The 26,080-nt window shown below is 42.0% G+C and overlaps 2 protein-coding genes across 2 annotated transcripts; both read left to right on the top strand.

Moving 5' to 3' along the window:
- Positions 1 to 1,166: 1,166 nt before the first annotated feature.
- LOC133215396 (heat shock factor protein 5-like) lies at positions 1,167 to 17,930 on the top strand. Its single transcript, XM_061359414.1, is given in 13 exon segments — positions 1,167 to 1,178; positions 1,628 to 1,816; positions 1,860 to 1,992; positions 1,995 to 2,171; positions 2,174 to 2,443; positions 3,484 to 3,596; positions 3,599 to 3,686; positions 3,689 to 3,853; positions 4,374 to 4,468; positions 6,183 to 6,542; positions 6,629 to 6,770; positions 15,272 to 15,411; positions 17,769 to 17,930. Coding segments are annotated over 13 exon segments (2,046 nt in total).
- A 2,406-nt stretch (positions 17,931 to 20,336) lies between these two features.
- LOC133215393 (heat shock factor protein 5-like) lies at positions 20,337 to 25,836 on the top strand. Its single transcript, XM_061359410.1, has 4 exons — positions 20,337 to 20,465; positions 23,553 to 23,741; positions 23,785 to 24,370; positions 25,412 to 25,836. The coding sequence occupies exons 1-4, from the start codon at positions 20,337 to 20,339 to the stop codon at positions 25,834 to 25,836; spliced, it is 1,329 nt and encodes a 442-aa protein (XP_061215394.1).
- The last annotated feature ends 244 nt before the right edge of the window (positions 25,837 to 26,080 follow it).

The raw sequence follows: 26,080 nt of genomic DNA, 5'->3' as shown, positions 1-26,080 counted from the left end.
GATTGCCATGTTGGTGTCACTGGTTAGGAAGGCACCATGTTTGCCTGATGCCCAGCACCAGCTTTCTGTTTGTTAGCATATTCTTTGCATTAGAATTTGGACGTTCAAACTTTGGGAGCTGTTTTGTGGATCGTCAGAGAGTGCTGTTCAGTGAGGCTTTACAGGGAGGGGTTTTACGTGTGTAAGTAAGTGACGATATCCATGTTGGTAGAACTGCTCCAGAGGACTCCCTGTGTAGAACATGTCCAGTTATTTGTTTCTGTTCTAACACATTAGCCTTAGGAGCAGGATCTGGACATTTCCACTTAGAGAGCTTGGCTCTGTGGCACTTGAGAGTGCAGTCCATGTAGGCAGCATGCAGATGCACTTCTCTGTGGCTAAGCAAGGCTGGAATCCCATGTTGGTGGCACTGTTCCGCAGGTCTCCCTGTGTAGGTGATGCTCAGCAACTGCTTTCTGTCCTGGTGCTACGTGCTTGGGAACAGCAGCTGGATGTTGGCACTGTGGAGCCGTGCTCCAGCACACCAAAGTGATGCAGCAGAGGGTCAGTACGGCAGCGGTGTTCAAGGTGGCAAAGCAAGGGCAGATTGCCGTGTTGGGGGCACCTTTCTGGAGGTCCCCATGTGTAGGAATGAAGTTGATAATTCCATTACTCCTCATAAACCCCACTGGGTTATTTTCGGTGGGCTTCAGCTACAGAATGAGCAGTGAGAAGAGTGGGAGCAGGGTGCTCACAAGTGGGCTTTGTTACCCTTAGCAGGCAGCAGAAGGTTCTCTGAAGCTGCTGATTGTTCTGGGAGAGTTGGGCTTGGAGAGGAAGGTGTGCAGGGAGCTGGGTTCATTTTGTTGTGTTTTCCTGAGATGAATACTATGAGTTGAATTTGTCTTTGCTTTGGTAAGATAGGAGTTCAGGGTCTTGTTGGAGTGCTGGGGTCTGCTGATGTACATGGGCTTCTCTTTGGCTGCTCCACTTGCTGTCTTGAGACTTCTGTGTGTTTATGAGGGAGAGTTTAGTGCCGCCTTCTTCCTTGAGGTCTAAGAACAACAGCCCGGCAGAGAAAGAAGGAAAAGTGCAAGGAATCTGCTTGCTGCCCTTAGAGTGCTATGCAGAAAGAATGTTGGCTCTTTTCTGAATGTTAAACCTCTGAAGAATCAGTTGGACCTGGCATGACGGGAATGGTATGGAATAAGGTGTGGATACTGTCCTGGTTCTGGCTGGGCTAGAATTGGTTCTCTTCCCTGCGGCTGGCGCAGTGCTGTGTTCTGGCTTGGTTCTGCAAACACGCTGGTAGCACACGGCTGTTTTAGCTGTTACTCAGTAGCACTTCGGCTGAGCAAGGACTTTCCAGTCTCTCCTGCTCTGCCAGTGAGGAGGGGCAGGGGAATCCAGGAGGAAGCAGAGGCAGGACACCTGGTACATAAAGTGGGGGGAGTCAGCCGGAAGGCGCAGGTCCCCCCCTCGGGTCAGGCTGGGTACCGCTGAGCGGGTGCTGAGCAGTTGCGTTGTGCATCACTGCTGGTTCACGTTTCCCTTTTCCCTGTCTAGTTCTAGAGGAGCAAAGTTTGTTGGAGAGCTGTGATGAGCTGTTGCTAGTGATGAGATTTGAGCTTTGGTCTTGTTGCTGCAGGTTTGTTTTTTAACTTCTTGTCCTGATTTTGTTCTTGGGGCTGAGGGAGCGGGGAGCGGCCGAGGGGACCGGCGGGGCTGGGGGAGCGGGGAGCCGCTGCGGGCCCGGCGGGCTCTGGCGGTGCTGCGGGTGCGGCTGTGCCGAGGGCGAGGCGGGGCCGGGGCCGGCGGGCAGCGCTGGCTGAAGCCGGTCCCGTGCCGGGCGGCCGCGCGGGCCGGTGTCGCTCCCGCAGGGCGGGCCGACGGGGCCGGGCGTTGCCCGGCGGGCGGTGGAGCGAGAGCGGCCGGTGCGTCCGTTGTCGGGGAGCGCCAGGGAGGGCCAGCGGCTGCCCGGCGCTGTGAACCCCAGCCACTTCCCGGCCAAGCTCTGCAGCTGGTGAACAGCCCGCGCTGCGGCTCCGTGCGCTGGGATGCCCGTGGCGAGGGGCTGCTCATCGACCAGCGGCTCTTCGAGCGAGAGCTGCTGGGCGCGGAGGCGGCCGGCGACGGGGGGCGCTGGCCGCCGAGTCTCTTTAAGACCAAGAACTTCGGCAGCTTCATCCGGAGCCAACCTGTACGGGTTCCTGCAAGCTGGGGCCGGGACCCGGGCTCGGGCACCTGCAGGACCCGGCGGGGGGCGATTGCGGCAGCGCCCCCGGGGCCCTGCTCCACTTCCACAGCCCCCATTTCCGCCGCGACCGCCCCGACCTCCTCGTGCACCTCAAGCGGCGGACGAGCGCCAACAAGGCGAAGCTGGCGGCCGGGCTGGAGCTGCCCAGCCGCCCGGCCCAGCTCTCCCAGTGCCCGCCCTCGACGCTCGGCGAGGCTGCCAGACCCGGTGAGCTGGGGTGGCCCCGGGCTGCGGGCCGAGAAGCACTGGGTGCTCTGGGGTTTGGCGATCGGCACCCCCGCACGGAGCAGGGTTGCCTGACCTTGCTGGCGGCTGCTCAGCTCCGCCGGTGCGGGAAAGCCGTTGTTGTTCGTGCAGGGAGATGCGCTGCCAGCAGGCACGGGGAGCGAGGTTCGCGGGTGGTTCCCTCTGCCCCTCGGCTGCAAGACAGCCTCTGTCGGGGCTGCAGTAAGAGCACCCTCACCCTGTCTCTGTGGAGCTGGCACAGCCCTACCAGGTGACCGTTACTTCTCCTTGAAGGGTTGCTCCATAAGCTGTCGTTAAATCTGTGTGAAGCGATGGGTAACCGACCGTATGAGGGCAAGTACCATTCCATGAAACCATAACTGACCGAGAGAGGAAACCAGGGAAGACGAAAGGGAATATCTTGGAAGTAACAAAACGGCAAAGTCTGAGCTGTTTTAGACTCAACTGAACCGGTTGAGCTACCTGGAAAAAAGCTGGCTTTGCTTTTGTTTTCCTTGACAAGCTGAGTGACCTGTGATCAAGTGCTCTCAGAGTCACGTTTAGGATTTGGACGTTGCCCTTGCCTTGGCTGCCTGTGTGCTGTCAGCACTGGAGTTTGGTAGAGCCCTGCTTCACCATTCCCCCTTTATTTTACCTTACTGCCTGATGTTACGCATGGCATTTCCTAAATGGCTTGCGCTGGTTTAGTCAGCTCCTGCCCATTTTGATTTATAATAGCACATTTCTAAGTAGCCATCACTTGCTCCTGAGGGTTTCAGGAGGCTGAATGCTCCAGAGATGACTGTGTGTTGGCACAGCACTGATGTTCCTGTGTGTTCAGGTGGTAGTGCTACAGCAGTTACTGTATGTTTAGGTGTAAGAATAGAGTCTGTTTCTGGATTAAGAATATTGGAGCAAAGGTGGTCTTCCCAGGGAACCTTGTGGAGCCTTGGCTCCTCATCCTGCCTTTCAGGGCTAGTGAAAACTCCTTCCCTTAGTCCTCGTTTCCCTTTGTTTTGCAGGACTGGTGACTGCAAGGCAGATTCCTCAACCTTGTCGTCCAGACAGCTGCTTTCCCAGCTGCAACAGAGCGGCCTCATGCCAGGACCCCCATGTTTTTCCAGCCAACAACTTCCCAGCAGCCTCCGGCCCCCGTCCAGACCATGGCAGGGTTCTGTTGGGTCGCTGCCAGGGCACTGGGTTTCCCCAGCTTTCCCAGGCCAGGGGCTCCCTTTCCAGTCATCCGCAAGTGCTGCACGGAGGTCACATACACTCTGCAGACGGTGTGCTCCCTTCTGCCGCTTCAGCGATGGGCTCCAGCTGGTGCTGCCCTTCCAGAACCCGGCAGCTGCGCATCTCCAGGGCAGTGCTTGCAAGGCCTGGATCCAACACGTACGGCAAAAGTTCTCCACTTGCTGCTCGAGAAGTTCCTGCAAAGTGGTGCATGAAATGTTTTCCCCCAGTGCTCTGTCACTGCGTGTGTATCTGACGTGTGTGCTTGCAGTGAGATGTGTGTTCCCTGTCCGTTACTTGCTACCAGCCGGTGACAGAATGTGCTTTAGCTGCTCATTTCTTCTTGGTCTGACTAGATCCTGTATCAGAGACAGAAGAGCTTAGAAATGCCTTCTCTGCAATGAGCAGGGAAGGACAAAAGTGTGTGGGTGAAGCAGGTGTGTGTGGAATCTTGATTCAGCTCTCAAGTCACACTTGTACCATTTAATTAATGTGAACTTTAGGAGAAATATGTTTTAAGGTGGAGAACACAGTCTTACAATCAGTGGGGAGGTCATAATCCATTTCAGGGAGTTAGCTTACGGAGCGGTTACTGCAGTGTTTAATGCAAGTAAGCAATAGAACTGTGCACCCTGGGCACCAGTTCTGGCAGTCTGATCCCTGTGTTTGAATTTTGCAGTCACCCTGCAGTGTTCACCCCCTGCCCAGGGAGCACCTCAGATTGTCAGCGCCAGTGCTGCGGCTGCGGCGTCCACCGACTGCGTCTTTGTGCAGGTGAGTGCAGGGCACAGCAAGCAGGGGGAAGGGAGGAGAGCCCACGCATGGACCGCAGGGTTCTGGGCTTGCGGCAGGAAGGAGAGAAGTTTGGGACTGGATCTGATGTAGAAAGGGAAAGTAACGTGGTTTGCCAATGCCCATTTCAAAGCACGGCTTTGAAACATGAAGGGGGCAGTGCTGTAACGCAGGTAAGGTTTCAGGGCAGCGGCATAGTGGGTGTCCTCATCGGCGGAGTGTTTTTTTCCTGTAAAAGTGTTTGACTTCACCATAATTCGCTTTAGTTCCTGAGTCTCCATTTGTCTTTGAAGGAAGCCCTTGCCTGCACAAAATGGGATTCTTTAATGTTATGATACTGGGAATCAGCTCTACTTCTGTGTCCCACCCACCTTGTGGCAGTCCTGAGTTTCACTGGACGCATGAGAAGAACCAAGTTGACTTTTGGAATTGGCCCCAGCTCAGAGCTATCCTATCTAGGAGAGCTCCAGTGCTTCCTGTCAATGCTTTCTAGAATTCTGGTGGAAATTACACCTTATTGGCTGGCATGGCTTATCAAAGAGCAAAAGAACCTCAGTAAAAATGCCAGGGTTTCCTTTTGCATTCCAGCAGCATGGAGATACTCTTTTTCCTCAGAGGGGATAAGCGAGGCACGCTCTGCTGGTGTGTGTTGAAAAAGGGTTGACCTGTGCAAGCCTGATCATCCAGTTTCTTGTCCTGCAAATACCAATCTTTTGTCCTTTTTGCATGTGTCTGTTTTAATATGAGCCTACCCGAGCTGGGCAGGTTATGGCCAGGGTAACGTTGCTGTAAGGCTAGAAATAGCCAAGAGCCAGTCGTGCCACTGATAGGCTGGTATTTATATTTCACACAGTGTATCTTTGTCCTCTCACTTCCACTGTGAGCTGCTTTTCTCTCCAGCACGTGAGGATCAATGTGAGTGATGGGGAGTCACAATCACATCAGTTCTGATGTCAGAAGGCTTAGATGAGTGTCTGGGATAGCACCTGGTCCCAGAGGAGTTGTCAGGGGGTGGTGGTGTGGCTAGATTGAAAGGTAATAGCAATACACTGTTGAAAGGGGCTTCCTTTGAGAAGCAAGTCCACGGAGTCAGAAGAGATGGACTGGTTACTTAACCAGTAAGTGGCCCGGCAACTTCCTGGTTAACCACTTCCTGGTTAGTGGTTGCTTGGATGATGCGGCCACAGGCAGGGAACTGGCAGTCAAAAGCTGCTGGTGCATCTGGGCAGAGGTTGGCGGAAGGTCCCCTGCGTGTGAGCATCCCAAAGGCAAGCAGGGGTGTAAACCAGTGGTGCCACGTCAGTGCCTGGCTGCCTCTGAGCAGGACAACAGGAGCAGTGTACAGAACAGATCAAAAGGGCTTGAGATTTGCTAGCCTTAGTGTAGCCTCCATCACTTCTCCCGGAGCAGGGTGGCAGGGGCTGTGCAGGTGGTACAGAAGACAGTGCTTTGCCTGTGGATCTCACTGAGCTCTGGCCCATAATCAGTTTCCCTTGCGTGTGCTCTGGGGCAGACACTTCCCCGAGGTCCTGCTGAGGGATGCAGCCAGCTACAGCATTGATCATCCTGCCCTGCTTATGTACTGATCATCAGTAAGCACTCGCACAGTCCTCAGGAGCGGTAAAATCCATCAGCCCTGACTGAAAATGGTGGTGATTTTTTGATCTAGAAATTCCCTGTATTTTGTTTCTCACAGAGTCCTGAATTGCAGCCACCTTCTGCAGCTGAATGCCTGCCCTCTGGCGGGGTACATCATGCATCCGAACATGAGGAGGTGCTGCCAGAATTAAGTTATGAAGATGTGTTTCAGTTTTTCAATGAGATTTATGCATCAGACAGCGCTGATGTAGTGACACCGGAGGCTGCAGAAAGCTGGGGTGGAGAGCTGCTTGAAAGCTACATCAATGCGGCCAGAGAAAGCACTGCTGCTGCTGAAACAGCACAAGACTATGTGACCACCCAGGGAGCCCCTGAAGAACATGGAGAGCAGCTGGATCACAACCCAGCTCAAAGATCTGAAATGTTTGTTCTGGAAGGACTCTTTAGTGCAGAACAAGTAAGTGCTAAATAGAGGTAAAACTCCCCAGGAAACTATTGAGTGTTCTTTGGGTTTATTTCGTTATTTGCTGTGTTTATTTAAAGGAGAATGGGAGTGTTAAATGCGGATGGGTGACAGCAGAGAGAGAACTGACTTCAGGAGCCGAGGCAGAGATGAAAGCTGCAGAAGAGGCAGGGTCCCCTGGAAAGCGTCCGTGCAGGAAGAGAAGACGCAGCGCAGAGCAGGGTAAGTCCCTGCTAAGAGATGCTACATGTTTTAGAGGTGGGCAAGACAGGTGCTCTGAAACTCTTCCGGGAAGGGGAGATCACAAGAGCTGAGTTATTGTCTGCAGTGTAAGTACCTCCCCGGGCCTTCAGTTCAACTATTGCACTCGTACGAGCTCTTGGCGTACTTGCCCACACGCTTCTATACGTAAGCCGGTGCTGAGGACTCCTAGGTGGACAAGGGAATAAATTCTATGCTTCAATAAAAGCTGAAGTTGTGGGAGTTGTGTCAGAGCCCCGCATGTCACAGTACACAGCGCTGAGATGCAGGCTGTGGATATGTTTGCTGGAGGGTGACAGTGCCACAAAGGGAACACTGACTAATGAGGTGACTGTTGAAGTAAGAGGGGAAAACCCCACCACGCTGCCGAAGTGAGGGCACGAGTGCAACCTTTCTGGCTCAGACCACTAAATGAATATCACACCAGCCTGCTGATAGGTGTGCTGCATCTGTGTGCACAGCACCTGTGTGCTGCAACAGAGGAGAAAAACAGCCTCAGATTTTCAAGTCGCAGGCCGCCTTTGGCCGGATTTGACTGTCCCTGATGGCAGCAGAGTTGCTGTGCGTGCTGCCAGGTGAGCCACAGGCAGGGCCTGATACTTCCTCGGTGTTGTTTGCTTCCTAGATGGCCAGGAGCCGGAAGGCGGAGCCTGGAAGCGGGGCTGCTTCTGGAGGGAGACACCAGAGTGAGGAGCGTGGGAACAGGCGGAAGTCATTGAAGTCATTGATAGCTTTATTCATCAATTTATCTGTTCTTTATAGTTTTCTTCCTACATTTCTACCTGATTTATAGTCTTATTTATAAATTTATAGCTTATTTATAGCTTTATTCCTAAATTTCTATCTTATTTATAGCCTTATTTATAAATTTATAGCTTATTTATAGCTTTATTCCTTAATTTGAATCTTATTTATAGCTTTATTTAGAAATCTATACCTTATTTATAGGTTTATTCCTAAATTTTTATCTTATTTATAGCCTTATTTATAAATTTATAGCTTATTTATAGCTTTATTCCTAAATTTCTATCTTATTTATAGCCTTAATTATAAATTTATAGCTTATTTATACCTTTATTCCTAAATTTCTATCTTATTTATAGCTTTATTTATAAATTTATACCTTATTTATAGCTTTATTCCTAAATTTTTATCTTTTTTTAGCCTTATTTATAAATTTATAGCTTATTTATAGCTTTATTCCTAAATTTCTATCTTATTTATAGCTTTATTTATAAATTTATACCTTATTTATAGCTTTATTCCTAAATTTTTATCTTTTTTTAGCCTTATTTATAAATTTATACCTTATTTATGGTTTTATTCCTAAATTTTTACCTTATTTATAGCCTTATTTATAATTTTATACCTTATTTATAGGTTTATTCCTAAATTTTTATCTTATTTATAGACTTATTTATAATTTTATACCTTATTTATAGGTTTATTCCTAAATTTTTATCTTATTTATAGCCTTATTTATAAATTTATAGGTTATTTATAGCTTTATTCCTAAATTTGTATCTTATTTATAGCCTTATTTATAAATTTATAGCTTATTTATAGCTTTATTCCTAAATTTGTATATTATTTATAGCTTTATTTAGAAATCTATACCTTATTTACAGATTTATTCCTAAATTTTTCTTTTTTTTAGCCTTATTTATAAATTTATAGCTTATTTATAGCTTTATTCCTAAATTTCTATCTTATTTATAGCTTTATTTATAAATTTATACCTTATTTATGGCTTTATTCCTAAATTTTTACCTTATTTATAGCCTTATTTATAATTTTATACCTTATTTATAGGTTTATTCCTAAATTTTTATCTTATTTATAGCCTTATTTATAAATTTATAGGTTATTTATAGCTTTATTCCTAAACTTGTATCTTATTTATAGCCTTATTTATAAATTTATAGCTTATTTATAGCTTTATTCCTAAATTTGTATATTATTTATAGCTTTATTTAGAAATCTATACCTTATTTACAGATTTATTCCTAAATTTTTATCTTTTTTTTAGCCTTATTTATAAATTTATAGCTTATTTATAGCTTTATTCCTAAATTTCTATCTTATTTATAGCTTTATTTATAAATTTATACCTTATTTATAGCTTTATTCCTAAATTTTTATCTTATTTATAGCCTTATTTATAATTTTATACCTTATTTATAGGTTTATTCCTAAATTCTTATCTTATTTATAGCCTTATTTATATATTTATAGCTTATTTATAGCTTTATTGCTAAATTTGTATCTTATTTATAGATTTATTCTCAGTGGGATTTCTTTATCTGCAGGTTTGGAAGCAAATTTTTATCTTATTTATAGCTTATTTATAAAGTTATAGCTTATTTATAGCTTTATTCCTCAATTTGTATCTTATTTATAGCTTTATTTAGAAATCTATACCTTATTTACAGGTTTATTCCTAAATTTGTATCTTATTTATAGCTTTATTTAGAAATCTATACCTTATTTACAGGTTTATTCCTAAATTTGTATCTTATTTATAGCCTTATTTATAATTTTATAGCTTATTTATAGCCTTATTCCTAAATTTGTATCCTATTTATAGCTTTATTTTTAATTTTTTACCTTATTTATAATTTTTATTCCCAAATTTCTATCTTTTTATAGCCTTATTTATAAATTTATAGCTTATTTATAGCTTTATTTCTAAATTTCTATCTTATTTATAGCCTTATTTATAGATTTATAGCTTATTTATAGGTTTATTCCTCAATTTGTATATTATTTATAGCCTTATAAATGCATATCTTATTTATAGCCTTATTTATAAATTTATATCTTATTTATAATTTTATTCCCAAATTTCTATCTTTTTATAGCCTTATTTATAAATGTATAGCTTATTTATATCTTTATTCTCAAAATTCTATCTTATTTATTGCTTTATTTCTAAATGTCTTTGTTATTTATAGCCTTATTTATAAATTTATAGCTTATTTATAGCTTTATTCCTAAATTTCTATCGTATTTATAGCTTTATTTATAAATTTATAGCTTATTTATGGCTTTATTCCTAAATTTTTACCTTATTTATAGCCTTATTTATAATCTTATACCTTATTTATAGGTTTATTCCTAAATTTTTATCTTATTTATAGCTTTATTTAGAAATCTATACCTTATTTACAGATTTATTCCTAAATTTTTATCTTTTTTTAGCCTTATTTATAAATTTATAGCTTATTTATAGCTTTATTCCTAAATTTCTATCTTATTTATAGCTTTATTTATAAATTTATACCTTATTTATAGCTTTATTCCTAAATTTTTATCTTATTTATAGCCTTATTTATAATTTTATACCTTATTTATAGGTTTATTCCTAAATTCTTATCTTATTTATAGCCTTATTTATATATTTATAGCTTATTTATAGCTTTATTGCTAAATTTGTATCTTATTTATAGATTTATTTAGAAACCCATCCCTTATTTGCAGGTTTATTCCTAAATTTTTATCTTATTTATAGCTTATTTATAAAGTTATAGCTTATTTATAGCTTTATTCCTCAATTTGTATCTTATTTATAGCTTTATTTAGAAATCTATACCTTATTTACAGGTTTATTCCTAAATTTGTATCTTATTTATAGCTTTATTTAGAAATCTATACCTTATTTACAGGTTTATTCCTAAATTTGTATCTTATTTATAGCCTTATTTGTAAATTTATAGCTTATTTATAGCTTTATTCCTAAATTTGTATCTTATTTCTAGATTCATTTAGAAATCCATACCTTATTTACAGGTTTATTCCTAAATTTTTATCTTATTTGTAGCCTTATTTATAATTTTATAGATTATTTATAGCTTTATTCCTAAATTTGTATCTTATTTATAGCCTTATTTATAATTTTATAGCTTATTTATAATTTTTATTCCCAAATTTCTATCTTTTTATAGCCTTATTTATAAATTTATAGCTTATTTATAGCTTTATTTCTAAATTTCTATCTTATTTATAGCCTTATTTATAGATTTATAGCTTATTTATAGGTTTATTCCTCAATTTGTATATTATTTATAGCCTTATAAATGCATATCTTATTTATAGCCTTATTTATACATTTATATCTTATTTATAATTTTATTCCCAAATTTCTTTTTATAGCCTTATTTATAAATGTATAGCTTATTTATATCTTTATTCTCAAAATTCTATCTTATTTATTGCTTTATTTCTAAATGTCTTTGTTATTTATAGCCTTATTTATAAATTTATAGCTTATTTATAGCTTTATTTGTAAATTTCTTTCTTATTTATAGCCTTATTTATAGATTTATAGCTTATTTATAGCTTTATTCCTCAATTTGTATCTTATTTATAGCCTTATAAATTTATATTTTATTTATAGCCTTATTTATAAATGTATATCTTATTTATAATTTTATTCCCAAATTTCTCTTTTTTATAGCCTTGTTTATAAATGTATAGCTTATTTATAGCTTTATTCCCCAAATTCTATCTTATTTATAGCTTTATTTCTAAATTTCTTTCTTATTTATAGCCTTATTTATAAATTTATAGCGTATTTATAGCTTTATTTGTAAATTTCTTTCTTATTTATAGCCTTATTTATAGATTTATAGCTTATTTATAGGTTTATTCCTCAATTTGTATCTTATTTATAGCCTTATAAATTTATATCTAATCCTAATCCTAACCGAACCCTATTATTTATAGCTTTATTCCTAACTTTGTATGTTATTTATAGCTTTGTTTATAAAATTATGTGTTATTTATAGCTTTATTTATAATTATCTATGCTATTTATAGCTTTATTTAGAAATTTGTTATTTATTGCTTTATTTCTAAATTTAAATGTTATTTATAGCTTTATTTATAAAATTTTATATTTATTTTGTTTTTCATAAGTCTGTGTCTTACTTAGAGCTTTATTTATCAATTTATGTGTTATTTATAGCTTTTTAAATTTATGTTATTTCTAGCTTTAATCATAATTTTGTATCTTATTTAGAGCTTTATAAATGTCTAAGTTGTTTATAGCTTTAGTCATAATTTCATAGCTTATTTAGAGCTTTATTCATAAATTTGGATGTTATTTATGGCTTTATTTCTATATTTGTGTGTTATTTATAGCCTTATTTATAAATTTATATATTATTTATGTTTTTTTTCCTAAATTTTTTCTTATTTATAGCTTATTCCTAACTTTGTATGTTATTTATAGCTTTATTTATAACTCTCTATGCTATTTATAGCTTTATTTATAAATATCTATGCTATTTATAGCTTTATTTATAAATCTATGTTATAGCTTTAGTCATCAATTTATATGTTATTAATAGCTTTTAAAAATAAATTTGTATTATTTATAGCTTTATTTAGAAATTTATGTTATTTAAAGCTTTATTTCTAAATTTATATGTTATTTATAGCTTTATTTATAAATTTGTATCTTACTGCTTTATTCATAAGTCTGTATCTTATTTATAGCTTTATTCATCAATGTATGTGTTATTTACAGCTTTATAAATTTATGTTATTTCTAGCTTTATTCCTAAATTTATATCTTGTTTATAGCTTTATTCCTAAATTTTCATGTTATTTATAGCTTTATTTATAAATTTGTGTTATAGCTTTTGTCATGAATTTGTATGTTATTAATAGCTTTATTTATAAATTTGTGTTATTTATAGCTTTATTTAGAAATTTATATGTTTTATATAGCTTTAGTCATAAATTTGTCTCTTATTTATAGCTTTATTTATAAATTTGTATCTTATTTATTGCTTTATTCATAAGCCTCTATCTGATTCATAGCTTTATTATTCAATGTATGTGTTATTTATAGCTTTATAAATTTATGTTATTTCTAGCTTTAGTCATAGTTTTGTATCTTAGGGCTTTATAAATTTATACGTTATTTATAGCTTTAGTCGTAATTTTGTATCTTCTTTAGAGCTTTATTCATAAATTTGTATGCTATTTATAGCTTTATTTCTAAATTTGTTTGCTATTTATAGCCTTATTTATAAATCTATGTTATTTATAGCTTTATTCCTAACTTTGTCTGTTATTTATAGCTTTATTTATAGATTTATGTGCTATTTATTGATTTAGGTATAAATATCTATGCTATTTATACCTTTATTTATAAATTTATGTTCTTTATAGCTTTTGTCATGAATTTGTATGTTATTAATAGCTTTATTTATAAATTTGTGTTATTTATAGCTTTATTTAGAAATGTATATGTTTTATATAGCTTTAGTCATAAATTTGTCTCTTATTTATAGCTTTATTTATAAATTTGTATCTTATTTATTGCTGTATTCATAAGCCTCTATCTGATTCATAGCTTTATTATTCAATGTATGTGTTATTTATAGCTTTATAAATTTATGTTATTTCTAGCTTTAGTCATAGTTTTGTATCTTAGGGCTTTATAAATTTATACGTTATTTATAGCTTTAGTCGTAATTTTGTATCTTATTTAGAGCTTTATTCATAAATTTGTATGCTATTTATAGCTTTATTTCTAAATTTGTTTGCTATTTATAGCCTTATTTATAAATCTATATGTTATTTATAGCTTTATTCCTAACTTTGTCTGTTATTTATAGCTTTATTTATAGATTTATGTGCTATTTATTGATTTATTTATAAATATCTATGCTATTTATACCTTTATTTATAAATTTATGTTCTTTATAGCTTTTGTCATGAATTTGTATGTTATTAATAGCTTTATTTATAAATTTGTGTTATTTATAGCTTTATTTAGAAATTTATGTTATGTATAGCTTTAATCATACATTTGTATCGTATTTATAGCTTTATTTATAAATTTGTATCTTATTTATTGCTTTATTCATAAGTCTATCTTATTTATAGCTTTATTATTCAATGTATGTGTTATTTATAGCTTTATAAATTTATGTTATTTCTAGCTTTAGTCATAATTTTGTATCTTATTTCTACCTTTATTCATATATTTGTATGCTATTTATAGCTTTATTTATAAAATTTTAAGGTATTTATAACATTATTAATAAATATACGTGTTAGTTATTGCTTTACTAATACTTTATATGTTGTTTATAGCTTTATTAATACATTTGTATGGTATTTATTCCTTTATTCATAAATATGTTATTTATAGCTTTATTTATAAATTTATGTGATTTCTAGCTTTAGTCATAAATTTGTATCTTATTTATAGCTTTATTAATTTATATGGTATTTATAGTTTTATTTATAAATTTGTATGTTATTTATAGCTTTCTTCATAAATTTATCTTATTTATAGCTTTCTTCACAAATTTATATCTTACCTATAGCTTTCTTCATAAATTTATATCTCATATCTGTATTAATAAATTTGTACGTTATAGCTCTAGTAATAAATTTTTATTATTTATAGCTTTATTCGTAAATTATGATGTTATTTATAGTTTTCTTCATAAATTTGTATGTTATTCATAGCTCTATTAATAAATGTTTTTATAACTTTATTCGTAAATCTGTATAACTTATTTATAGCTTTATTTATAGATTTATATGTTGTTCATAGCTTTATTCATAAATGTGTATGTTATTTGTATCTTTACTCATAAATTTATGTTATTTATAGGTTTCTTCTTAAATTTTTATGTGTCATTTATAGCTTTATTAATAAATTTATATGTTATTTATAGCTTTATTTATAGATTTGTATGTGTTATTTATATCTTTCCTAATAAATTTATATGTTATTTTTTTCATAAATTTAGGTTATTTATAGCTTTCTGCATAAATTTTTATGTGTTAGCTATAGCTTTATTAATAAATTTTATTTTATTTATAGATTTCTTCATAAATTTGTATGTGTTATCTATTGCTTTATTAATAAATGTATATGTTATTTATAGCTTTCTTCATAAATGTGTATGTTATTTCTGGCTTTCTTTATAAATCTGTATGTTATTTATGGCTTTATTTAGAAATGTGTATGTTATTTATAGCTTTATTCAGAAGTGTATATGGTATTTATAGCTTTATTAATTTATATGTTATTTAGAGATTTCTTCATAAATTTATATTATTTATAGCTTTCTTCCTAAATTCGTGTGTTATTTACAGCTTTCTTCATAAATTTGTGTGTTATTATAGCTTTATTAATAAATTTATATGTTACTCATAATTTTCTTCATAAATTTGTATGTTTTTTATATCTCAATAAAACTATATGTTATGTATACCTTTCTTCATAAATTTGTATGTGTTATTTATACCTTTCTTCATAAATTTATATGATATTTATAGCTTTATTAATAAATTTATTGGTATTTATAACATTATATGTGTTTATAGTGTTAATAAATCTGATGGTTTAAATAGCTGTGTTTGTGTCTTGATGTTAAGAATAGCGCTGACATCTGTGTCTCAGAAATTGTTAATCTGGTCTGTGTTCTCAGCACTGCCATCCCCTCTGGACTTTGGAATCCACGTTGTGGGAAATATTAATAGTTGTACCTCTTGCCTTTTCTCCTCGAAGGACCAACCTATGGGGGAGACGTCCCCCCACATCTTCTACCTCCGCACCAGGCTATTTACGGTAGCATTTGGGAATTTCGGGGATTTTAAATGTCCTTTGAATACCCATGAAACCAACCTGCTCCTTTGCTGGGACCCAGCGCGTTGCTGCGTATGGTTCAGGTCTTGCTTAAGGGTAAACAACGATGTGAGCATACCCCCCAGGCATCTTCCCCGAGGCTGTACAGTTATGAGTGGCAGGCTGTGTGGGATAGTATGGCCAAGTACCTAGGCCAGTGGCCCCTGCCATGCTGTGGAACTTCACCCCTGGACAAGTGCCAAATCCAGGAAAACTACTCCATTAGCTGGGAAAAGCATCGTCCTGGCAATACCAGGTAGTTAAGTGGGGATATCCATGGTCCTGGCACTGTTTCGGAGGGCACCTTGTGTAAAATAAGCCCAGCTCCTGGGTTCTGTCCTAACTCATTAGTCTTAGGAGCAGGGTCTAGACATGTGCACTTAGGGTGCCTGTGTCTTGGTCACCGGAGAGTGGTGTCCAGTGAGGATTTAGAGAGATGGAGTTTTCGGTGTGTAAGGAAGGGAGAATATCCGTGTTGGAGGCACTCTTCTGGAAAGACTCATATGTAGGATATGCCCAGCTCCTGGTTTCTGTCCTAGCAAATTAGGCTTAGGAGCAGGGTCTGGATATTCGCTCTTAGGGAGCTGGTATCTCAGTCATGGGATAGTGGTGTCCAGTGATGCTTTACAGGGGTGGAGTTTGAGGTGGGTAAGTAAGTGAGGGTATCCATGTTGGAGGCACTGTTCTGGCAGGCTCCCTGCATAGAATGCGTCCAGCTACTTTTTTCTGTCCTAACACATTAGGCTTAGGAGCAGAATCTGGACACTGGCACTTAGGGAGCTGATGTCTCGGTCACCCAAGAGTGGTGTGTACTCAGGCTTTACAGAGATGGAGAGTGAGGTGGGTAAATAAGTGAGGATATAGATGTTGGCACCGCTGTCCTGAAGGGACCCCTCTGTAGAACATGCCCGGCTACATCTTTCTGTTCTAACTCATGAGGCTTAGGAGTAGGGTCTGGACATTGGCGCTTAGGGAGCTCGTGTCTTGGTCACTGGAGAGTGGTGTCCGGTGAGGCTTTACGGAATCTATGGAGATTTAGGTGGGTAAGGAAGGGAGGATATCCATGTTGGTGGCACTGTTGCAGAGGGCTCCCTGTGAAGAACGTGTCCATCTCCTAGTTTCTGTCCTAAGTCATTAGGCTCAGAAGCAGGCTCTGGACATTTGCCCTTAGGGAGCTGGTGTCTCTGTCACCGGAGAGTGATGTCCAGTGAGGCTTTAGAGAGATGGAGTTTTACATGTGTACGTAAGTGAGAATATCCGTGTTGGGGGGGCTGTTCTGGAAGGCACCATATGCTGGACATGGCCAGCTCCTAGTTTTTGTCCTAAGACATTAATTAGGCTTAGGAGCAGGGTTTGGCCATAGGCACTTACGGAGTGGTGTCTCGGTCACCAGATTCTGGTGTCCAGTGATGCTTTACAGAGACTGAGGTTTAGGTGTGTAAGTAAGTGAGGATATCCATGTTGTTGGCACTGTTGCTGAGGGCTCCCTGTGTAGTACATGTCCAGCTCCTGGTTTCTGTCCTAAGGCATTGGGCTTAGGAGCAGGTTCTGGGCATTGGCACATAGGGAGCTGATGTCTTAGTCACCGGAGTGTGGTGCCCAGTGAGGCTTTACAGGATTTTAGGTGTGTAAGTAAGTGAGGATATCCATGTTGTTGGCACTGTTCCGCAGGACACACTGTTTATAACATGTCCAGCTATTTGTTACTGTGCTAACGCATGAGGCTTAGGATCAGGATGTGGACATTCCCACTTTGGGAGCTGGTGTCTCGACGGTCCTTCCGTCCGTGTGTGTCCCGTGCCCGTCCTCGGGTCTCCATCAGCAGCCTGGCGGAGGGGCAGAGCGTGTCCAGCTCCCTGTGGCCGTAGTTCTGGGGGCTGCCGTTTCCCTGGCACGGGCAGGCTCTGAGCCTGCAGCTGAGGGCTGCTGTTCTGCAGGGGTCTCTTGACCTGATCTTCAAGAGATGGGGAGTAAGAGCAGACGTGTTTTCTGAGACTCCTATGTATTATAAAGTATGTTGTAATGCCTGGACAGAAAGTCAAATGAAATGAAATGGAGTCAGTTTAACCCCAAAGCTTTCAGTTTGGGTCTCAGTGTTGTGCCTGCAACTTAAACCCTGTATTTTTCCTGGCCGGCAATTACCGATTGTCTCTGCTTCACTCACAGGCTCTTCATATGCTAGTTATTCTTCAGGAGGTTGTTCTGAGAGAAGCTGCTTAACATAGGAAGATGCTGCTGCTGACCTTGTGTTAGAGGTCTGAAAAGAAGCAGCTGAATTGCTTCAATTTCTGTTTTTAAAGGAACGACTTACGGATGATGGGATCGATGAAGACAGTGGAGAAGATGCAGGCGAAGATGCCAATACAGTGCAGCGGCCTGGATTCGTGGCTTCTGCTTGGTCCTTTATCACAACCTTCTTCACGTCACTCGTCCCTGAAGGGTCTCCACAGGTTGGCAATTAAAGAGGAAGAGGAGCTGAGCGGCTTCAGTAGCCACACATAGAAGTGGAGCAGATTCTAGTGAGCGTTTTAAATACAGTGCAATTCCTGAACATTTGTTATGTTACCTTTCTGGTCATGGTGTACCAGAATGTGTGTGTGTTTTGTTTCCTGTTGGCTTTCTCATGCATTGAATATCTTAAGCACAAGAGGACTACTGAATGCTTTCTTTTAAGATTCTTTTTCTGAGGAATAAAATGTAAAGATATTGGTCTTCCACAGTTTATTTTAATTTGAAATGTGTATTATACTGAGGCAAAAAGCTTGTACTTAATCTGCACCATTAAGTCTTTAAAGAGCTGTTAAAAACATGAATGTCGGTGGAACTTGAAGTACTCTCCATCTGCATAATGTATCTTGTGATCTTGGGTTAGTTTTGTGCAGGGTGTGACTTCTCAGCTGAGATTTGGAGTGGATACCGTTCCTGAAAGAAGGCTGTAAACACAAGGATTACTTGCTGATGGCATGTTGTCTTCATGCCACAAAATACTAAGCCTCTTGTTCTACATTTAGAAAGCTAAAAGCTTTTCCTTGAGACTCTTCTGAAGTTCATTCCAGTTGGGGATGTTTGACAGTTCTTCAAAGACAACTGACAGTGAGGGGAGAAACCTTACATTTTTGATACATACAGTACTTTTTAAGGAAAATACAGCTGTACTGGGGAAAAAACATGAACATTAGGGTTTTTTAAATAAAAACTGACGGTAACTCTTTTGGATGTTTATATGCATATTTGAATGCAAACGACTAAGCAGTGCATCATTGAGGATGAGCATGTGTTTGATTTGAGAGTGGAATAAAGATATCACGGTGGCATTACTAATGGTGACTGAAGTGGTGTGTTTGTAGCAGCGCATCCGCAGTTACAGGTATGATCTCAAGAGCAGGCTATCTCTATTCTTAAACTTAATTAAAACTGAGGAAAGAGAAATTGTACGTGAGATAACAGCACGCTGGAACCGTCAGGTTTTTGGATGCTTTCTTTAGCTTTTGACCATGGTCAAGAAGTTAGAGTTGGTTTTGTTCCTTTGTTACCATGTGCTGTCTAACTTTAAAATGGCTGCAAAAACTCTGTTACACTCTAAAGCTCTTAAAGAAGTCTGAACAAGTGAGAAGTGGGGGTTCATTTTTTGCTTGCTCCTGTCCAGCTGCTGCAGTTTTCTTTGGTTTTATCCTCTGAAACACCCGTCAGGATTTCTAGGCCTTACTAAAAGTTGACTCATTTGGAGAAATTTGAACAGTGGTTTGAATTTAAACAGCTTCAATAGCATGCTTTTTGAGTTACAAAATATCTTGTACTTACAAATCAGTCATAGGAGGAGAAATACAAGTCTCTTGCAAGCACAAATTATTTGCTGTGTAGACAGCAATGAGGAATCACGTTTAATTGTGGTGTTTTGCTGCCACGGTGCTGTGGAGAGCTGCTCTCAGTTTAGGTTCTTTACTACATAGATATAAAATGCGTAGACCTTGTCCAAGACAATTTACCCTTTTAATTTGCTGGATGGATCTAACTTGATTAATCTTTAAGAACTGTTAAGGAAATTTCCCTTTTTAAAGGAATGGCACAGAGGGACAGTCTTGAATAGGAAACAACTGGTGGCAGCTCTCTGCTGTTAGCAGACTAGATAAAGGAAGTTGCTGTTATGCTATTATGAAGACAGGCTGAGAAAGTTGGGGCTGTTCAGCCTGGAGAAGAGAAGGCTGCGTGGAGGACCGCATAGCAGCCTTCCAGTATCTGAAGGGGGGCTATAGGGGTGCTGGAGAGGGACTCTTCATTAGGAACTGTAGTGATAGGACAAGGGATAACGGGTTAAAATTTAAACAGGGGAAGTTCAGATTGGATGTAAGGAGGAAGTTCTTTACTGTAAGGGGGGGGAGGCACTGGAATGGGTTGCCCAAGGGAGCTGTGAATGTTCCATCCCTGGTGGTGTTTAAGGCCAGGCTGGACAGAGCACTGGGTGACATGGTTTAGTGTGAGGTGTCCCTGCCCATGGCAGGGGGGTTGGAACTTGATGGTCCTAAGGTTCTTTCCACTGCTAACTATTCTATGATTCTATGTTTCTATTAGACCTGATTTGGTTAAAAAGCACGGGATTATCATTGCTTGTTCTTATGCAGGTGAAGAGGAATTTGTTTATAGGTTATACAAGGTCAAAATAGTGAACTGGGAAATCCTGGCACTCGGTTGGATATTGAGGGAGATATTCTGAGATCTTGAACCAGTTGTGCACCAGAGCTGGAGCAAGCATCAAAGAGGCCAGACTTCCAGGAGAATGTTTAAAGGACATGGAACCTCCCAGCTTCCAGAACCATACCAAGATCTGAGCAAGGAGAAGAAAAAAGGTGGAAAACGAGTGAGAAAGAAGGATGGGATACAGAGCATTACCAAAAAGCAGTGAAGAAGTTGGAGGCAGGGGAAAGCCAAAGGGAGGATCAAAGTTAAGAGAAGATGTGATCATGAATAAATATGAAGCAAGCAGCGAGGAGCTGATTGAGGTACAAGAGGTTCAATTTCCTTTTCAGAAAAGGAAAGAGCTTGATGAGAATTAATCAGATCAGGTGTTTGTTTTACGGGTTTGTGAGCAATTTGGGTATAGAGTTGAACAGTGTGAAATACGTAACAGATAGTGATGGAAGAGAAATGAAAACCCTAGGAAAACAGTTGCTTTTTCTTAGGGTATCCATGTCATAACTGTTCTATAGCATAAACCAGAACACAGTTATGTAGTCCATGGCTGTAGGCAAAGCTAGAGGCTGAATTATAGCAAATCTATGGCACGAAATGGAACAAAAGGTTTGAGGATTAAGGCAGGCTAGGCTGTGCCCCCAGTATTAATGGTTCTGTAACATATCTGTGCATCACCCACTTTTACAACTCTGAGTACAGCAAAAGTGAATGAAATTCATTCTTTTCTTTACCTTCCAGGAAGACATGAAATGGCAGGTACACAGACTTCCTCTAAATGGGGGTAGCCTTTTCCTCCTGTTACCTTGTGAGCTTGCAAGCCCTTCCTCGTGCTGCTGCTTGCTTTGGAGACTTTGCCGGGCAGCAGCGGCTTTCCAGTTGCTCCCTGTAATGATGAGAGAAGTTATGGCATGGTACTTCAGGAAAAGGCTGTTTCTGTCTCAGACATACTCTGCGACTTCTTACTATTGCTGCCACAGAAAATATCATTGTGTGCAAGGTTTGTACCAGTAGCAAGCGATGCAAAATCACATTGTTCTGTCATATGGTGACAGACTAATGGTGTTTCTGATGCTTGTTTTCTGTACAAGCCAGATGTTTTCTAGTGCCAGCCTGTTCTTAGCTGGAAGCAGGTTTTTTTTGCAAGGCAGCAGTTCAGGGGTGACTCCTGTGATGCTTAGCAGCTCAAGACTTACTAAGAGGACAATCTACAGCTGGAGAGAAGGGAAACACATACTGGACCTGAAAGAGCTGGCCAGAAAAGACGAGGGCTGGCTAACCTTCTTTTGCAATTCAGCGAAGGCAAGCACAGTATCCAGTGGGAGAATGCCCAAACTAAAGAAGCATCTCTGATATTGATGTGATTTCACTGCCTGAATTGTTGCTAGGGCTTGGGATGGTGAAGCCAAAGATGTGCTGTTGTTTTGTTGATATTTGCTTAAACTTCCCTTTAATGCTATGTATTAACACCTAGATTAAACCTCCCCTGCACAACTTGAGGCCGTTTTCTTTTGTTCCATGACTTCGGAGCAGAGACCAGCCCCCTCCTGGCTCCATCCTCTTGTCTGGCGGTTGTAGAGAGTGATAAGGTCCTCCCCTGAGCTTTCTCTTCTGCAGACTAAACACCCCCAGGCGCTGTTAACTGGGTTTCCTCATCCTCGCATAGCTTTAGGTGTTCAAGGAATGAACTGCAACGTGAGTGGTTGTTTCTGGAGTAGGGCACTGCAGTTGGAATCTCAAGGTGTGTAAGTAGGACAACACATGCAGAAAGCCTGTTGGCTTTCATTCCACACACAACACCCAACACCCCCCCACGCCCCCCCCCCCTCAGCTTTGCAGAAATCCTGGGAAGTAGAATCTAGGTGTGAGAAGTTTATAAGATGGAAGTAAGCTGTGAGCATGTTAGTTTGTAAAATGGGGGGGGGGGGGGGGGAATGTTTGGGGGTTATTTATGTGTGTGTGCCCACCTTTTCTTCACCCCTTTAAACTGCTGACCTTAACTGCTGCCTGTGGACAGGCAAAGCCTGGTTCTTTGCGATAAGGTGAGCGTGTTTGGGTGGCTTTCTTGAAGGGCTTTGGTTAGTAACGATGCCCGAGTTTCAAGTGCAGTAACGCAGTAACCGCAGCACTGTGAAAACACGCTGCTGCAACAATACAATGTGCCTTGCGCCTTGCGCCTTGGCGGGGGCGCTGTGTGCGCTCGTGTTCCACACAGGTAAGGAAGGGGAACACGGCTCCGGGGCTCCTGGGCGGCGAACTGGGGGGAAACAGTGGAAGAGAGAAAGGGGGAGGGAGGAAAATGCCGGGGGGGGGGGGGGTGAAGCAGAGGAAAAAAGCGTGGAACAAAAAACACTGCAGCAAAAGTAAGAAAACCATCGAAATAAACACAAACCAACAAATAATCCCCTCAAAAAAAAAAAAAAAACAAACCACTAAAAACACCTCCAAAACACAGGGGGAGGGGCGGGGGGGAGAAAAAAAAAATCCCCGAACAACTCCGGAGGGAGAGAGAAAAAAAGAGAGAAACCTGTGGGGAAAAAAATATTTTAAAGAGTTTGGGTGGGGGGAGGGGAACTGGAAGGGGGAAAACGTGGGTTTATGGGGTGTCTGAGAGTGCTGCCCTGTGTGGTCGTACACAGGTGTAGGTTTAGGTGGCTCAGCAAAGGTGGATTGCCATGTTGGTGTCACTGGTGAGGAAGGCACCATGTTTACGTGATGCCAAGCACCAGCTTTCTGTTTCTTACTGTGTTCTGAACATCGTAATTTGGACGTTCACACTTTGGGAGCTGTTTTGTTGGTCATCAGAGAGTGCTGTTCAGTGAGGCTTTACAGGGAGGGGTTTTACGTGTGTAAGTAAGTGACGATATCCATGTTGTTAGCACTGTTCCAGAGGACTCCCTGTGTAGAATATGTCCAGTTATTTGTTTCTGTTCTAACCCATTAACCTTAGGAGCAGGATCTGGACATTTCCACTTAGGGAGCTTGGCTCTGTGGCACTTGAGAGTGCACTGCGTAGGCAGCACGCAGATGCACTTGTCTGTGGCTAAGCAAGGCTGGATTCCCACGTTGGTGGTTTTAGCTGTTACTCAGTAGCACTTCGGCAGAGGAAGGACTTTCCAGTCTCTCCTGCTCTGCCAGTGAGGAGGGGCACGGGAAGCCAGGAGGAAGCAGAGGCAGGACACCTGGTACCTAAACTGGGGGGAGTCAGCCGGAAGGCGCAGGTCGCCTCTCGGGTCAGGCTGGGTACCGCTGAGCGGGTGCTGAGCAGTTGCGTTGTGCATCACTGCTGGTTCGCGTTTCCCTTTTCCCTGTCTAGTTCTAGAGGAGCAAAGTTTGTTGGAGAGCTGTGATGAGCTGTTGCTAGTGATGAGATTTGAGCTTTGGTCTTGTTGCTGCAGGTTTGTTTTTTAAGTTCTTGTCCTGATTTTGCTCTTGGGGCTGAGGGAGCGGGGAGCGGCCGAGGGGACCGGCGGGGCTGGGGGAGCGGGGAGCCGCTGCGGGCCCGGCGGGCTCTGGCGGTGCTGCGGGTGCGGCTGTGCCGAGGGCGAGGCGGGGCCGGGGCCGGCGGGCAGCGCTGGCTGAAGCCGGTCCCGTGCCGGGCGGCCGCGCGGGCCGGTGTCGCTCCCGCAGGGCGGGCCGACGGGGCCGGGCGTTGCCCGGCGGGCGGTGGAGCGAGAGCGGCCGGTGCGTCCGTTGTCGGGGAGCGCCATGGAGGGGCAGCGGCTGCCCGGCGCTGTGAACCCCAGCCACTTCCCGGCCAAGCTCTGGCAGCTGGTGAACAGCCCGCGCTGCGGCTCCGTGCGCTGGGATGCCCGTGGCGAGGGGCTGCTCATCGACCAGCGGCTCTTCGAGCGAGAGCTGCTGGGCGCGGAGGCGGCCGGCGACGGGGCGGCGCTGGCCGCCGAGTTCTTTAAGACCAAGAACTTCGGCAGCTTCATCCGGCAGCTGAACCTGTACGGGTTCCGCAAGCTGGGGCCGGGACCCGGGCTCGGGCACCTGCAGGACCCGGCGGGGGGCGATTGCGGCAGCGCCCCCGGGGCCCTGCTCCACTTCCACAGCCCCCATTTCCGCCGCGACCGCCCCGACCTCCTCGTGTGTCTCAAGCGGCGGACGAGCGCCAACAAGGCGAAGCTGGCGGCCGCCCTGGAGCTGCCCAGCCGCCCGGCCCAGCTCTCCCAGTGCCTGCCCTCGACGCTCGGCGAGGCTGCCAGACCCGGTGAGCTGGGGTGGCCCCGGGCTGCGGGCCGAGAAGCACTGGGTGCTCTGGGGTTTGGCGATCGGCACCCCCGCACGGAGCAGGGTTGCCTGACCTTGCTGGCAGCTGCTCAGCTCCGCCGGTGCGGGAAAGCCGTTGTTGTTCGTGCAGGGAGATGCGCTGCCAGCAGGCACGGGGAGCGAGGTTTGCGGGTGGTTCCCTCTGCCCCTCGGCTGCAAGACAGCCTCTGTCGGGGCTGCAGTAAGAGCACCCTCACCCTGTCTCTGTGGAGCTGGCACAGCCCTACCAGATGACCGTTACTTCTCCTTGAAGGGTTGCTCCATAAGCTGTCGTTAAATCTGTGTGAAGCGTATGGGTAACCGACCGTATGAGGGCAAGTACCATTCCATGAAACCATAACTGACCGAGAGAGGAAACCAGGGAAGACGAAAGGGAATATCTTGGAAGTAACAAAACGGCAAAGTCTGAGCTGTTTTAGACTCAACTGAACCGGTTGAGCTACCTGGAAAAAAGCTGGCTTTGCTTTTGTTTTCCTTGACAAGCTGAGTGACTTGTGATCAAGTGCTCTCAGAGTCACGTTTAGGATTTGGACGTTGCCCTTGCCTTGGCTGCCTGTGTGCTGTCAGCACTGGAGTTTGGTAGAGCCCTGCTTCACCATTCCCCCTTCATTTTACCTTACTGCCTGATGTTACGCACGGCATTTCCTAAATGGCTTGCGCTGGTTTAGTCAGCTCCTGCCCATTTTGATTTATAATAGCACATTTCTAAGTAGCCATCACTTGCTCCTGAGGGTTTCAGGAGGCTGAATGCTCCAGAGATGACTCTGTGTTGGCACAGCAGTGATGTTTCTGTGTGTTCAGGTGGCAGTGCTACAGCAGTTACTGTATGTTTAGGTGTAAGAATAGAGTCTGTTTCTGGATTAAGAATATTGGAGCAAAGGTGGTCTTCCCAGGGAACCTTGTGGAGCCTTGGCTCCTCATCCTGCCTTTCAGGGCTAGTGAAAACTCCTTCCCTTAGTCCTCGTTTCCCTTTGTTTTGCAGGACTGGTGACTGCAAGGCAGATTCCTCAACCTTGTCGTCCAGACAGCTGCTTTCCCAGCTGCAACAGAGCGGCCTCATGCCAGGACCCCCACGCTTTCCAGCCAACAACTTCCCAGCAGCCTCCGGCCCCGTCCAGACCATGGCAGGGTTCTGTTGGGTCGCTGCCAGGGCACTGGGTTTCCCCAGCTTTCCCAGGCCAGGGGGCTCCCTTTCCAGTCATCCGCAAGTGCTGCACGGAGGTCACATACACTCTGCAGACGGTGTGCTCCCTTCTGCCGCTTCAGCGATGGGCTCCAGCTGGTGCTGCCCTTCCCGAACCCGGCAGCTGCGCGTCTCCAGGGCAGTGCTTGCAAGGCCTGGATCCAACACGTACGGCAAAAGTTCTCCACTTGCTGCTCGAGAAGTTCCTGCAAAGTGGTGCATGAAATGTTTTTCCCCAGTGCTCTGCCACTGCGTGTGTATCTGACGTGTGTGCTTGCAGTGAGATGTGTGTTCCCTGTCCGTTACTTGCTACCAGCCGGTGACAGAATGTGCTTTAGCTGCTCATTTCTTCTGGCTCTGATGAGATGAACTGTATCAGAGACAGAAGAGCTTAGAAATGCCTTCTCTGCAATGAGCAGGGAAGGACAAAAGTGTGTGGGTGAAGCAGGTGTGTGTGGAATCTTGATT

The sequence above is a fragment of the Neopsephotus bourkii genome, unplaced genomic scaffold (assembly GCF_033783945.1).
Source record: "Neopsephotus bourkii isolate Nb327-2 ecotype Australia unplaced genomic scaffold, CSIRO-AGI_Nbou_v1 NB_973, whole genome shotgun sequence".
NCBI lineage: Eukaryota > Metazoa > Chordata > Aves > Psittaciformes > Psittacidae > Neopsephotus > Neopsephotus bourkii.
The sequence above is the reverse complement of the archived record's forward strand: the minus strand, read 5'-3'. Positions and strand labels throughout refer to the sequence as shown.